This window comes from Micropterus dolomieu, linkage group LG22, assembly GCF_021292245.1.
Source record: "Micropterus dolomieu isolate WLL.071019.BEF.003 ecotype Adirondacks linkage group LG22, ASM2129224v1, whole genome shotgun sequence".
Classification (NCBI taxonomy): domain Eukaryota; kingdom Metazoa; phylum Chordata; class Actinopteri; order Centrarchiformes; family Centrarchidae; genus Micropterus; species Micropterus dolomieu.
Window position 1 is genome coordinate 30,268,326 of NC_060171.1, and position 12,452 is coordinate 30,280,777.

Below are 12,452 nucleotides of genomic sequence, written 5' to 3' on the forward strand. Positions count from 1 at the left end.
CACAATTCTGTCTCTGAGCTCTTCAGGCAGTTCCTTTGACCTCATGATTCTCATTTGCTCTGACATGCACTGTGAGCTGTAAGGTCTTATATAGACAGGTGTGTGGCTTTCCTAATCAAGTCCAATCAGTATAATCAAACACAGCTGGACTCAAATGAAGGTGTAGAACCATCTCAAGGATGATCAGAAGAAATAGACAGCACCTGAGTTAAATATGAGTGTCACGGCAAAGGGTCTGAATACTTATGACCATGTGATATTTCAGTTTTTCTTTTTAATAAATTTGCAAAAATTTCTACATTTCTGTTTTTTTCTGTCAAGATGGGGTGCTGAGTGTACATTACTGAGAAATAAAATGAACTTTTTTGATTTTTGGAAAATGGCTGCAATGAAACAAAGAGTGAAAAATTTAAAGGGGTCTGAATACTTTCCGTACCCACTGTATATACAGTCTATGGAAAAAACAGATGAAAGACAAAAATGTAGCAAAGTGTGAAGGAGCTGCCATTCCCTTAGCATTTTCGATGTTATTGTCTACCCCATCTTCATTCACACCATTATTATGGAGCCAACACCTGCTAGGCTCTATAATAATCTATTCAGGTTCTGGTCTAAAAGGTCATCTGTTGCTCAGGGACTGGTAAGGATAAAGCTTAATTAACTAGATTGAGATTGGAGCAGTGTAGGCTGTGGTAGTTTAGAGATAGTTCAATGTGTTTTTCTTAGCTGTAGGACACTTGTATGCACGTACATGCTTAAATGGGAATGTTTTTTTTAACTTTTATCTTACTTTATGTGAGAGCCACCAACTTTGTGGGGGCTCCGCAGCTGGCCAGTTTGTACATTAAGAGACCTAATGTGATAATCTGACAGGTGTTAGTAGGTATACTCTACAGCTCCTAGAAAATCCTTTCTTTCTGTCATTTATTCTTCACCTCACACACTGACACAGACGTCTTTTACCTGCAGCTGTGGGAGGAATGTGTAAGCCTTCAGGAGGAACTCAAGAGGATGAGGAGGGAGAATAAGCACTTTCAGATAGAGAGGGTGAAGGCCCAAAGATTCTGGGACAACTCCAAGAGAAACCTGGAGGAGACCAAGGCCAGTATGAGAAAAAAGCTCCGGCTGAAACAGGAGGCAGAGAGATGCCGCCGGACAGAAATTGAAGTAAGCTTCACACACACACTTCAGAAGGTAATTTAGTTATCCATGGACAGTTGGGAGTTTTTTGCTTTATGAAAGTTAAACCTCTGCAATAATGTAATAAAATACTTCATTACAAGTTAGGTCCTTCATATACACTGAACAAAATTATAAACCAACACTTTTGTTTTTGACAAAACTGAGCTGAACTCAAAGATCTAAGACTTTTTCTGTGCACACAAAAGGCCTATTTCTCTCAAATATTGTTCACAAATCTGTCAAAATCTGTGTTAGTGAGCAATTCTCCTTTGCCAAGATAATCTATCCACCTCACAGGTGTGACATATAAAGATGCTGATCAGAGAGCATGGGTATTACACAGGTGTGCCTTAGGTTGGCCACATTAAAAAGCCACTCGAAAATGTGCAATTTCACTGTATTAGGCGGGTCTGGAAACCAGTCAGTATCTGGTGTGAGCACCATTTGCCTCACGCAGTGCAACACATCTCCTTCACATTAGTCATTATACAGCACAAGGCTGCATAACAAAATGAAATTTGTAGTTACTGTAGGCCTATATTAAAATATGGTAACATATAAAATGAAAAAATACAGTTGTTTATATACAGTTTACATATATGTATACAACATTCCACAGTGCAGTTTTGAATTTGCATCTGGAGTGAATGTAAACAACAGCAACCAGATGATAATATGAAATAATAATATGAATATCTTCAAAATAAACAGTCTAACATTTGGGAAACAGAGTACATCTTGACTGTGTTTGAGCACCAAGCATCATCAATAAAACACCTCCTCTCATCTTGCCGGAGTCTTGCGCTGACAGCTCGAAACATGAACCAGGGTCTGGTTGTTTGGCCCGGGTGGATCGTGGTCTGCTGCTCTAACCCCGTCTTCAAACAGATGAAAAACAAAAATGTTTGTGAAGTTTGAAGGAGCTACCGGCTGCTGCTTCTACAAGCGCTGCCAGTTCCCATAGCAATACATGTAGCCTAATAACAATGTAAGAGTGCACTGTGTGTCATACACTACTTTCATAGATAGTCAATTCCCAATGTTTGCTCGGAGGGAAACCTCTACAAGGCAATAGGGATTTGTTTTCAAAGAGGTTTCATTTATAAAAAGCTTTTTTACAGTACCACCATTTACTGGTACTGTACTCTTTAAAGAAGAGGTTCATGTCGGTTTTTGTGAAGGATGAAAGAGTATCTGTTGAATTGTATATATAAATATTATAATGTATATTCCTCCAACAAACCCCACAAAGGAATCTGATGACAAATTCTTGTCTACTGAACAGAGAAATAAAATTCTCATCTACATCAGCAAGATTAGAGATAAAAATTTAATCATTGACAGTTTCCTTGGTTTAAGCAAGCTACATCATCAATCAACCAAGGATAAATTACTGGTTAGTGGCAGACACAGTGTTTAGTCAAATATCAAACTGTGCACCTCAAATCAGTATGCAGACGTGAGATTGATAACGATCACACGCAGTAAGAAAGACACTAAAGAATAAGTGGTGAGCTATTCCTTCAAATACACATTCAAAAACATAGGAAATGTATGAAGAGAAATATGACATCGCTCAGAGTATTGCACATGCTTTTAAAATAAAATGTGATATATAAAATAAAATGTAACAAATAAAATGTTAACCACCTAACTGCATGCACACAAACAAAGCAATAATCAGTGACAAGGCAACAAGGCTGTTTCGATTTTTCAGTGCTGAATTTAAAATGTGTTCCTGTTCCCAAAAGCAAAGAAAATGTCCTTCACTGGCAAAGCCAAAAAATTCAACACCACAAATAAGAAGTCCATAGCTCAACAAAAAACTGCCTCTGGTGGTCCAAAGTGTAACTGGGACAAATGTGACGTGGAAACCTGACACCTCCAGCACATAGTAAAGTAGGAGACATTTTGTGTTAAACTCAGAAATGCAAAATGTTTTCATATTCATAGATCCTGCAATTTGTATAGAGGAAGAAAGAGTATATTTCATTTGAATAATTTTTAAGTAGGTAATTTAACTTTTTTGAGAAAAAACATATTGAACACAAATATTTCTTGAAAACAGAGTATTATTATACGTCATATCCGGAGAGGATCTTTAAAGACTGTTTTCGTCATCTTGAATATTCCTTTTTGTTACTGACCCATGTCAAAGCTCTTTGGGTGTTTCACAAAAACTTCAAATACTTAATTACAGTTAATTACAATTTGCTTGATTAAATTGAACTATCACACAATAACGACACTATCCCACTGGAAGCTGACCGAGTACACGGCCCTATTTGCACTTATTCTATGTTGCTTTGATCTATGAATGTATGTAATGTGAAGTAATGCTCTTGCAGTAAATTATATTTAATAGGTGTATGAGCATCACGCTTGAACACAACATTATCATTGATTCCAGGAGCAAAAGCTGAAGCTGAAACAATTGGAGACTGCACACCACAGTGAGATCTGTGGGCTGAAGGTGGCTGCCATCGCCATAACATCAAAGAGCCAGAATGAGCATGTGGTGACAGAGGTCGAGCTCCAGAAGAAAATGCTCAGCTTACACGTGGACAAGGGAGAGAAAGAGTCCCACACCAAAATCTACATTGGGAAGCTCAAACAGGTGTGAATGCCACACATTTTGTTCTCCAGTTGTTTTATTTCTGCATGTAAACATCTGTACTACCAACATGTCACCCTTTTATTCTTAACAGAAACAAAAGGATGAATTAAGGGAACTAAATGAGAGCCATGAAAGGCAAGTCAGAGGTAAAAGAACATTTTGTGGTAATTTCTGAGTTGAAGTCAAAAAGTACTCTCAAAAACTCTTCTAGGATTTCTCTCTGTTGCTATTCAAATAGAAATGGAGGCCAAATATGAGAACAAAATGAAAATCATGGCTGAAGAGAGCAACCAAAAAATACAAACTGAGCTCGAAGAGATCGACAAGAGAATGAAAGAATGCACTGCAAGACTTGTAGTGGAGCATGACGAAGCCTGGGAGGAGATCAACTGGTTCACCGTAAAAAATCATTCCTTATACTTGGAAATGGAGACGCTCAAGGTAAAAGATGTTAAAGGGCGGGTTCACATCTGAAGGTTCGGTTTGTGAACCAAACTCATATGAGTATGGTACATTGTTTAAGTTTTCCAACTGATAAAAAGCCATGCTGTGGAAATGGTGTTCGATTATTGGTCAAACCTCTATACATGACAGCGTTCACGTAACAGCGGTCAGAGACCACCCCTTCAAGGCAGACCAGAGAGCCACAGTGTCTACTTCAGCCTCAGTGCAGTATGCCTGCTGTGGCTGAACTTTATTTATTTGCTTATTCTACTCATGTTGTGTCCACATCTGCGGCATATGACACTTAATTTGTGTTCAGTCTGTCAAGAAAAAAAAAAGCATTTTGTTGCCCACGGCAATTTAAAAATATTGGTGTCATGTGAAGATGCTTGGTTTGGAAATAAAATTCCACAAATAATGTGCTTAGAAAACTGAATGCATGGTTTTTCCTGGTGGCTCCTGCTTGATATGCCATTGTTTGTTGCCGTTTGCTAGAGACAACTCGAAGTTGAGAAGAATAAGGACAAGAGATTGCATGTGAAGATGGCAGCAACTGTGCAGAAGAACAAATGCTTGACAGAGTGTCTGCGGGATATGGAGCAAAAGTTGCGTGAGAGCAGCCAAAAGATGGCCATCGAGCGCAAAGCCATGGTCAAGAGATTGAAGGTTCACAGCTCTGATTCATTTGCAGGCTTTTTGTTCAAGCTATCTTGTACATCATTATCAATTTTTAGGTGTAATAATACACTACACACAAATAGGCAACAGATATAGTGAAGCAAATTGGACATTGGACAAATTGGTATTTTAAGTTGAGATGTAAAATCATCAAATCATGTTGAATATTTGTTTATTTTCTGAGATTTTATTTTTTGTCCATTGAAATCCATTCAGCCATCCATTGGTGGAATGTTGGCTAAAACTGTGAATGTAAGTACACTTCTGATAATGTCTCCAACAGAGGGGAGAAAAAATGACGGCACGTATACTCGAGGAGAGACGTGACCTGTATTTGAAGCACCAGCAGCTGGAGATGAAACACATACAGGTAAAGTGTTCACATTGATTTGTCATATGGCTCAAGTTTTACCTTTATTAATTCGCTCAGTAAATGAACCCTGAATGCTGCCTTGGGCTGTGCAAAAAAAGCCAGCTCAGTGCTAACATATAATCGGATTCTCCATTAACGTGCTAACAGACATTAGCATTGCGATTGTGATAATATAATCTTAACATAAACTACACATTTAGCATGCTTAACATCATAAACGACATTTTGTGCAAATACTTACAGGCTTATGTTTCCTGTGCTGCTAACTACCCTGCCTGGATCTGCTCATTTCTTCTCCTCCAAATTAGTCAGATACGCATAAATACACAATACAATGTCAGAGAGCAAAAAACACATCACATAAAATATACATACACAAAAAGGACCTATATGAACAAATACATACACTTTTTTCTTATCCTAATCAGATAGTGATAACAACTGTAGAAAAAGTAAATGAATAAATGTGAAGTAAAGAAGTAAATAAATGAGGATTCAAAAGGGGTAAATTATACAAAAGAGAATAGATGGAGGATAAAGTAACCAATATGGTGTCAAGGAAGCTCATCAAATAGACTCTTGTCACAGTGTATAAATCTATTGCTTTTTTAAATTATACTGAACAAAATTATAACTGCAACACTTTTGTTTTTGACCCCATTCATCATGAGCTGAACTCAAAGATGTAAGACGTTCTCTATGTACACAAAGGCTTATTTCTCTCAAATATTGTTCACAAATATCTCAGAATCTGTGTTAGTGAGCGCTTCTCCTTTGCCGAGATAATCCATCCACCTCACAGGTGTAGCATCTCAAGATGCTGATCCAGCAGCATGGGTATTTGGTCAATTTGGTCAGACATTTGGTCAATAGCCTATATAATGGGTAAGATAATTTAATTTGTCTCAAAACAACAACCAAAATACTCTGCTATATATACTCTTATCCAAACAACAAAATAAACCACAGTTCCTTTTTCCCCCCATACCAAGGTTAGTGTTTCTTGAATTGGATGAAGACCCATCATGAGTTCAGCCAGTCTGTAGCTCCAGTGACAGTTGGACCGTTAGATTCACTCTTTGGCCACAGGGATTGAGAATTTGTGATGCAGGTTTCAGTCCATCACATGTTAGTTTAAAAGTAGTTAATCAATGTCTGCGTGATTGATTTTTTCCCCCCAGCTGTTAGAGTAAAGGGGACAAGGAAAGAAGCCTTTTCCTCCTCCTCTCTTGCTTTACTCACAAGGGGCCAGGCTTTCTCTATTCTGTCCTCTGGAGACAGAGCCTCAGTGAGCATCAGTTTAATATCATGCTGAAACCTGCAGCCTTTGGCGCTCTTGTACTCCATCACGGATGTAATGGAGCACAAACAAATTGATGCTATATCTGTCATCCACAAAGTGTCAGTACTCAAACTCAAAAATCCCAGTGGCCTAAAAATACAGCGACCGCTAGGTGGAGACATTTCATGCCAAGAAAGGGCAGAACAACACTGCATCACTGAACAGTTATCAATCTAATGTGATGTTCATATTAGACCTAGGAGGTACACTGCAAGTTGTATTTTCGGCTCTATTTTAAAAATTTCAGTAAATTATGTAGAGTATTGCAATGTATCGTGTCCCTGGTATCGTGATATGTATCGCATCGCGAGGTCCATTGCAATACCGAATCTTACTGGTTGGTATCCGTGTGATTCATGTGTCCCGTAGGTAGAGCAGGAGGACGACGAGCTGCAGAAGAGGCAGACAGAGGCCATTCTGGATGTGCAGCAGAAAAGTGGCCTGAAGGAGATGGTGCTGGAGAGGAAGATAAAGGCCGTGACAGAAAATCAGGAAAAGGAGCAGCTTACGCTCTGGGTGGTGCTCGCCTTCGGACAGGGAGACCAAACGGCTGCAAAAAACATTAAGGTACGATTTTATATCTGCACTTTATTTCACCCCATGTTCATTAGTTTATAGCAGTGATTCCCAAGCAGTGGTACTTTTACCTGGTCATATATATTCACACAGGGCTGGAAATTAACACCCACCAAGCGCCAAATGCGGGTAGATTTTCCCTTTGGGGGCTAAATATAGGAAGGGTAAATGTATTCGGCATAACATCGCCATATAATATCTATTTGATGGTTGCTAAAAGCAGCCCGGCGTTCTTGTTTGTTGTGTGTCACACTTAAATTGGTCCCCGCTGTACACAGGGATCTAAATTAGATCATTGGTTGTTGTTTATGTTCGTTTCATGTTACCTGTGTTTGATTGGAATAGAATTGTAAGGGGTGGGCGTTGGGGGATAGGAGTCTGTAGGGAAAGAGGGGACAGTGTAGCCGCTTTCATACAGAGATCCCGCAATAAACTCAGAGAGAATATCTGCCAATATGCCACATTTGCTAATTCAGACTGAACAAACGTTTTCGGCACCATGCAACCATGTGTGCTTTCACATAACTGTTCGGCTTAACCGGAACCAGCGGCGTAGATAAAGACCGTTACATGTCAATACAACAATGGCATGCTGTCAGACATCGTTCCGTCTCTGTTACTGCGTTCCCGGCTCAGAGGCGGATCAAATCGGACCCCCCCTCTCAGGCTCGGTACACTAGCGCATAGTGGCTTGTGCGTTCACACTGTTATAAAAAGATCAGATCTGAGTCACATATCGGATTTGGGTCACTTGGCGTGCAGTCTGAACGTTGCCATAGTGATGTCTGCTGCTTCTAGACCAGCTAAATCATCAGTATGGTGTTTGTTCTGTCCCAACATTTTTGTAGCTTGGGGTGTAATGAACACTGCAGCCTCTACCTGTTACTAGTGGGTCTAGATACTTTTAGTATTGCTTTCATTCTTCTTTGTGATTTACACTGTTTGACATTTTTTGTGAGTTGCAGTGTGTGAGCTGCTGTTGTTGTTGTGCTACGAGAACAAACCAGTGTGTTTTCGCCTGTAGGAACTATTTGAATCCAAAGAAGCCACCATCAGTGCCTTGAAGGATGACTTGTCTCGAGATTTAGTGGTTGGTCATCAGTTATCTCAAAGTGATTTCATGCATTTGTTTTTGTTGATCTGAGAGAAGATGTTGGTGTGCAGCTTTGTTTGATGTTTTCTGCTTAGTTCATGAGATGCTGTCATGTTTTATTAAAATAAGCGTGTGATCGGCAGGAGTATGACAGCATGGTTAAGAAAGCGACGGCTTTGGGCGTCTCTGTAGACAAGTGGCTCCCAAAGGGTGACATCAGAAAATGCATCAGGAATACCTCGGAGGGAAACTTTCCTCCAGATCGCAAGGTAAGTGTTTTCATGCATCTGTTGAATTGATCTAAGAGTAACTTTTGCTGTGCAGTGTTATCTGATATTGTTCCAGTCAGTACAGGTAGTGCTGTCACGTCTTAATAAGATAAACCTTTAATTGGCAGAACTTTGACGGCTTGATGCAGGAACTGATGGCTTTGTGCATCTCTGAGGACTACTCTGTCCAAAAGGACACCCTGGGACTGAACACCGCTGGCTGTCCAGACCATGAATTCCTGCAGCTCTCAGGTTTACACTCATCTGCTCTTCCTGGATATTTTCCAACCCAAGTCACTTTGTTTTTCCTCCTCTACTTATAGTTTGAATAACACAAGATGGATAGGCGATATACTAATACTTACTGCTTAAAGGATAATTCTTGCTTTTAACTTAGGACTGTTTTCACACAGTTGGCCATCATCATTTGCATCAGTTTTGATAACACTGTACTCCCCAAGTTTATTACTGAGATGTGCGAACACAACAATATTGCGTAAGACATGTGAGCTGTCAGGCGATCAGACGGGTTGTCGAGAGTCGACAGTTTCTCCAAATTATCTTAACCACTTTATTTTGAGGTCAAACTGACAGAGCGCACATCTAAATAATACTTTCATTGCGCTGGAAAACTCTGTGTGCCCAGAACTGTGGCAAGTAAGCTGAATGGAGGAGAAGGCAGGAAGTCTGTGATGGATGTTTACAACGTAATCATTTTAGTTCAGCTTTGAATTTCACCTCCAAATAAGCTTGACTAACCAGAGGTTTTTTTCCAACGTGTCTGATCTTCTGACTGCTCATGTTTCTTGGCCCATGTGACACCCACGTGATTTTATCATCATCATCATTTGGTGTGTAAACGTCCTCAATAGATGCTCTTGACCAGTCAACCTTGCTACTTGTAAATACAATTTCATTTCAAGCATTTTCTTTTTTCGACTTATATATAATAATATTTGATTTTATGGTTTAGACCATTTACATTCAATGATACCAGTTTAACACTATTACAGGACATCATCCATGTTCATAGTCCAGGCGTGAATACCCTGCCAGCCTAAATCCTGAACATTTGGCCTAAAAAACACTAATGACAAACAAAATATGGGGGTGATTTCTCACCAAACCAAGTTCACGCTGGTATTTTATTTGCCTTGCTGCTGGAAGTCTCTATTTTATGCTCTTTTTAGTAGTTATAATTGATTACAATAATTACTTTCCAAAAGGATCAAGCAAAATCAGAATAACAATCATCCCCCATCCTCTATTTCCCTGCATCCTTCGGACATACATAAACATAATCTTAAACATATACATATATAAATAAAATAACAAAGGACCCCTCTTCTTTCCCTTCTATATCCATATAGCTTTAATCTCCATTGAAACTTTTATGTCTCAATGTTCATTGTATAACATCGTTTTTTATGTCCCCAGTGTGAGGAGCCTGAAGTAGTCTTTGGAGGCGTGCACGCTCTTTCTGCTGTGCTGAGGCTGCAGGAAATTCACTCTATATGTTTTTGATTTCCATGAGCTTCTGAATGGCCTCAGATGTCTGATGACCGGGCTGCATCAGTTAAAACCTTTTACACTTTAAATCACTTTGTCATTGTTACTGAAGAGAACATCACCCTTTCTTCTTACTATTTCCTTTCGTTAAACTTTCCATTTCAGGAGATGTATCCCCCACATGTATAATTGTAACATGTAATGGTTTGAACATAAAGTTCTGAATCTTGTCCTTCCCCTTTGTGTACAATAAATAACTTAATTGTGTATTGGATTGTATAATGTGTACAAGTCTGCTTTTGTAAAATTTTGAATAAAAATAAGGAAGCAATAGGAGGCTTGTTAACTAAGAAACAGTAAAGGGTTCATATCACTCCAAACTCATTTGGCTGCCATGTAGTGGTCCACACAATTCTAAATTGAAACAGATCGTTTGGAGTATATGGATCATCCTCCATAAAAAGTCCATGCTCTGGATAATCCAAATATATTCTGATAATCATTATCTAATAATAATTAAAGTTTATATCAAGTAATTTCATTTTTACTACAACTTGTGGCCCGCAGATATCAATGTCTACTAAAACTGTTACTAAAACTAGAACTGTTTTCTCCCAAACCCTTGACTCAATAAACTGCTGCTGTCATGTACATTACTGAAGTTTTACCGATATTTTATCATTATGAATTAAATTTAGCATTATTTGTGTATTTATGCTTTCATTTTATCTTACTTTATTTTAGCCAGATGATGTCACCAATACACTTTCATCTTGTTTTATAGATGACATCAAGACAATGCATTTACTAGTTAGTATCTGGCTCCACCTTTCTCTTATTTATCCTGGCCTTGGAGGGACGCAGTTGTGGCACAGGTATGGTTGATGGGGCAGTTGGAGCAGAGATTGGTGTCTGGGAGGGAGGTGCATTGCTGGGAACGGTAGAACCGGAGACAGAATAAGTGGCATGGAGGAGAAATGAAACTGGGGGGTGAATATGGATGGGGTTGTTGGGATAAGAGATGAGAGCAGACAAAGTTAAGTCCTGAGACTGGAGGCTTTGTGGAAAGCTGTCTCTGGACAGGCAGATTCTGAGGCAAAGAAACGTCAGTGATGCCTCTGTTTTTGGCATAATGAGCCCACAGCTCTGTGTGGAGCCTGGGTATGATAACACGTGTTTTGTGCTGTATACTGTTGTTGGCAAAGGAGGGATGGGCAGTTCTTTCATTGCTGCTGGTTGTTTCTCAGCCATTGTGTTTGCAAAACTTATGAAGCTACGAGCTGAAAATATTAAGCTTGACTGAGTGAGAGCAAGCACGAGGAGGAGGGCTGCGTTGCATGTGCATGAGCAGTGATTGACACTGCTTTAGAGACTCCTCCTGGCTCTGATTGGTTGTTTTGACTCAGGCGTGATGGATTCTTGCAAATGGCATTAGGAGCAGTAGGAGGAAGGAGGAAATATGCAAAAAATATTTTGAAAAGAATTCTCTACTGCTCCTTTAAACAAGCTTTTTTAAGGGCACTGGTTAAATGTACCCGATGCGGTGGATCCAATTCGCCTCTATTCTTGTCTTGGGAGCGGTTTGCCAATCACATCATAGCCACGCCTTAAAGGATACCCTGCTTTATCATCTATTTTCCTCTAAATGGGACCATGATTTACAAAATTAACATAATGCTGTATTGAAGAAGCCTTGAAACTAGTGACAGAGACCGTAAACTCATAAGGAAAGTGTTTACTGAGGTAATATATCAGGTGAGAAGTAGGGTCATTTTGTCATTGACTCCAATGCAGTCAGACTTCTTTTTGCAACCTGTGGCTTGACCATTAGAAATAATGCAGGTTTTAAGGCACTTCCGCAATGGCTTCACACCCCTTTTTATCCAGTACATGTTCACACCGGAGGTTGCAGCTTCAGTAAGAGGTTGTTGTCCCTGCACCAGTGTAAAGCCCAATTCGCCTGTTGTCTGTATTTTCTAGACATTGTTATTGACAAACCCAATGATAGAGGTGTCATCTGCGTACTTGGAAAGCATGGAATCAAAACATTTTTGTTGAAAGACTTAACATTCATTAATGTAACAATCTATAATTGATTAAAGGGCCACTTGCTCCAAACAAACTGGGGATAGGATTGTGCATGATTTCCTAATTGCAGCGACGACACTGTTCAAGGTTGTGTACAGTTAGAGACGCGTAATAAACATGGAACTTATAAATATAACCAATGTTCCCTGAGGGAGGGAAATGAGGAGCAACACATCATGAGACCCACCTGAAAGAAAACTGTCAAGACCAATGAGACTGTAGCGGGTAGGAGAAGTCCCATCTTCCCCTGGGGCTAATCATTCAAGCGCTGCTGTTCTGCC

General features: G+C 39.5%; 1 protein-coding gene across 1 annotated transcript in view; it reads left to right on the plus strand.

Moving 5' to 3' along the window:
• The window catches only part of LOC123961301 (dynein regulatory complex subunit 4-like), a 12,168-nt gene extending 1,818 nt beyond the window's left edge, over positions 1–10,350 (plus strand). Inside the window, exons 4-14 of the mRNA XM_046036568.1 lie at positions 970–1,167; positions 3,593–3,799; positions 3,891–3,945; positions 4,038–4,240; positions 4,739–4,909; positions 5,205–5,291; positions 7,006–7,203; positions 8,237–8,302; positions 8,449–8,574; positions 8,703–8,826; positions 10,012–10,350. Coding sequence (XP_045892524.1) covers positions 970–1,167; positions 3,593–3,799; positions 3,891–3,945; positions 4,038–4,240; positions 4,739–4,909; positions 5,205–5,291; positions 7,006–7,203; positions 8,237–8,302; positions 8,449–8,574; positions 8,703–8,826; positions 10,012–10,016 — 1,440 coding nt within the window. The 3' untranslated portion in view covers positions 10,017–10,350. The remainder of the gene's footprint in view (positions 1–969; positions 1,168–3,592; positions 3,800–3,890; positions 3,946–4,037; positions 4,241–4,738; positions 4,910–5,204; positions 5,292–7,005; positions 7,204–8,236; positions 8,303–8,448; positions 8,575–8,702; positions 8,827–10,011) is intronic.
• Positions 10,351–12,452: the final 2,102 nt, after the last annotated feature.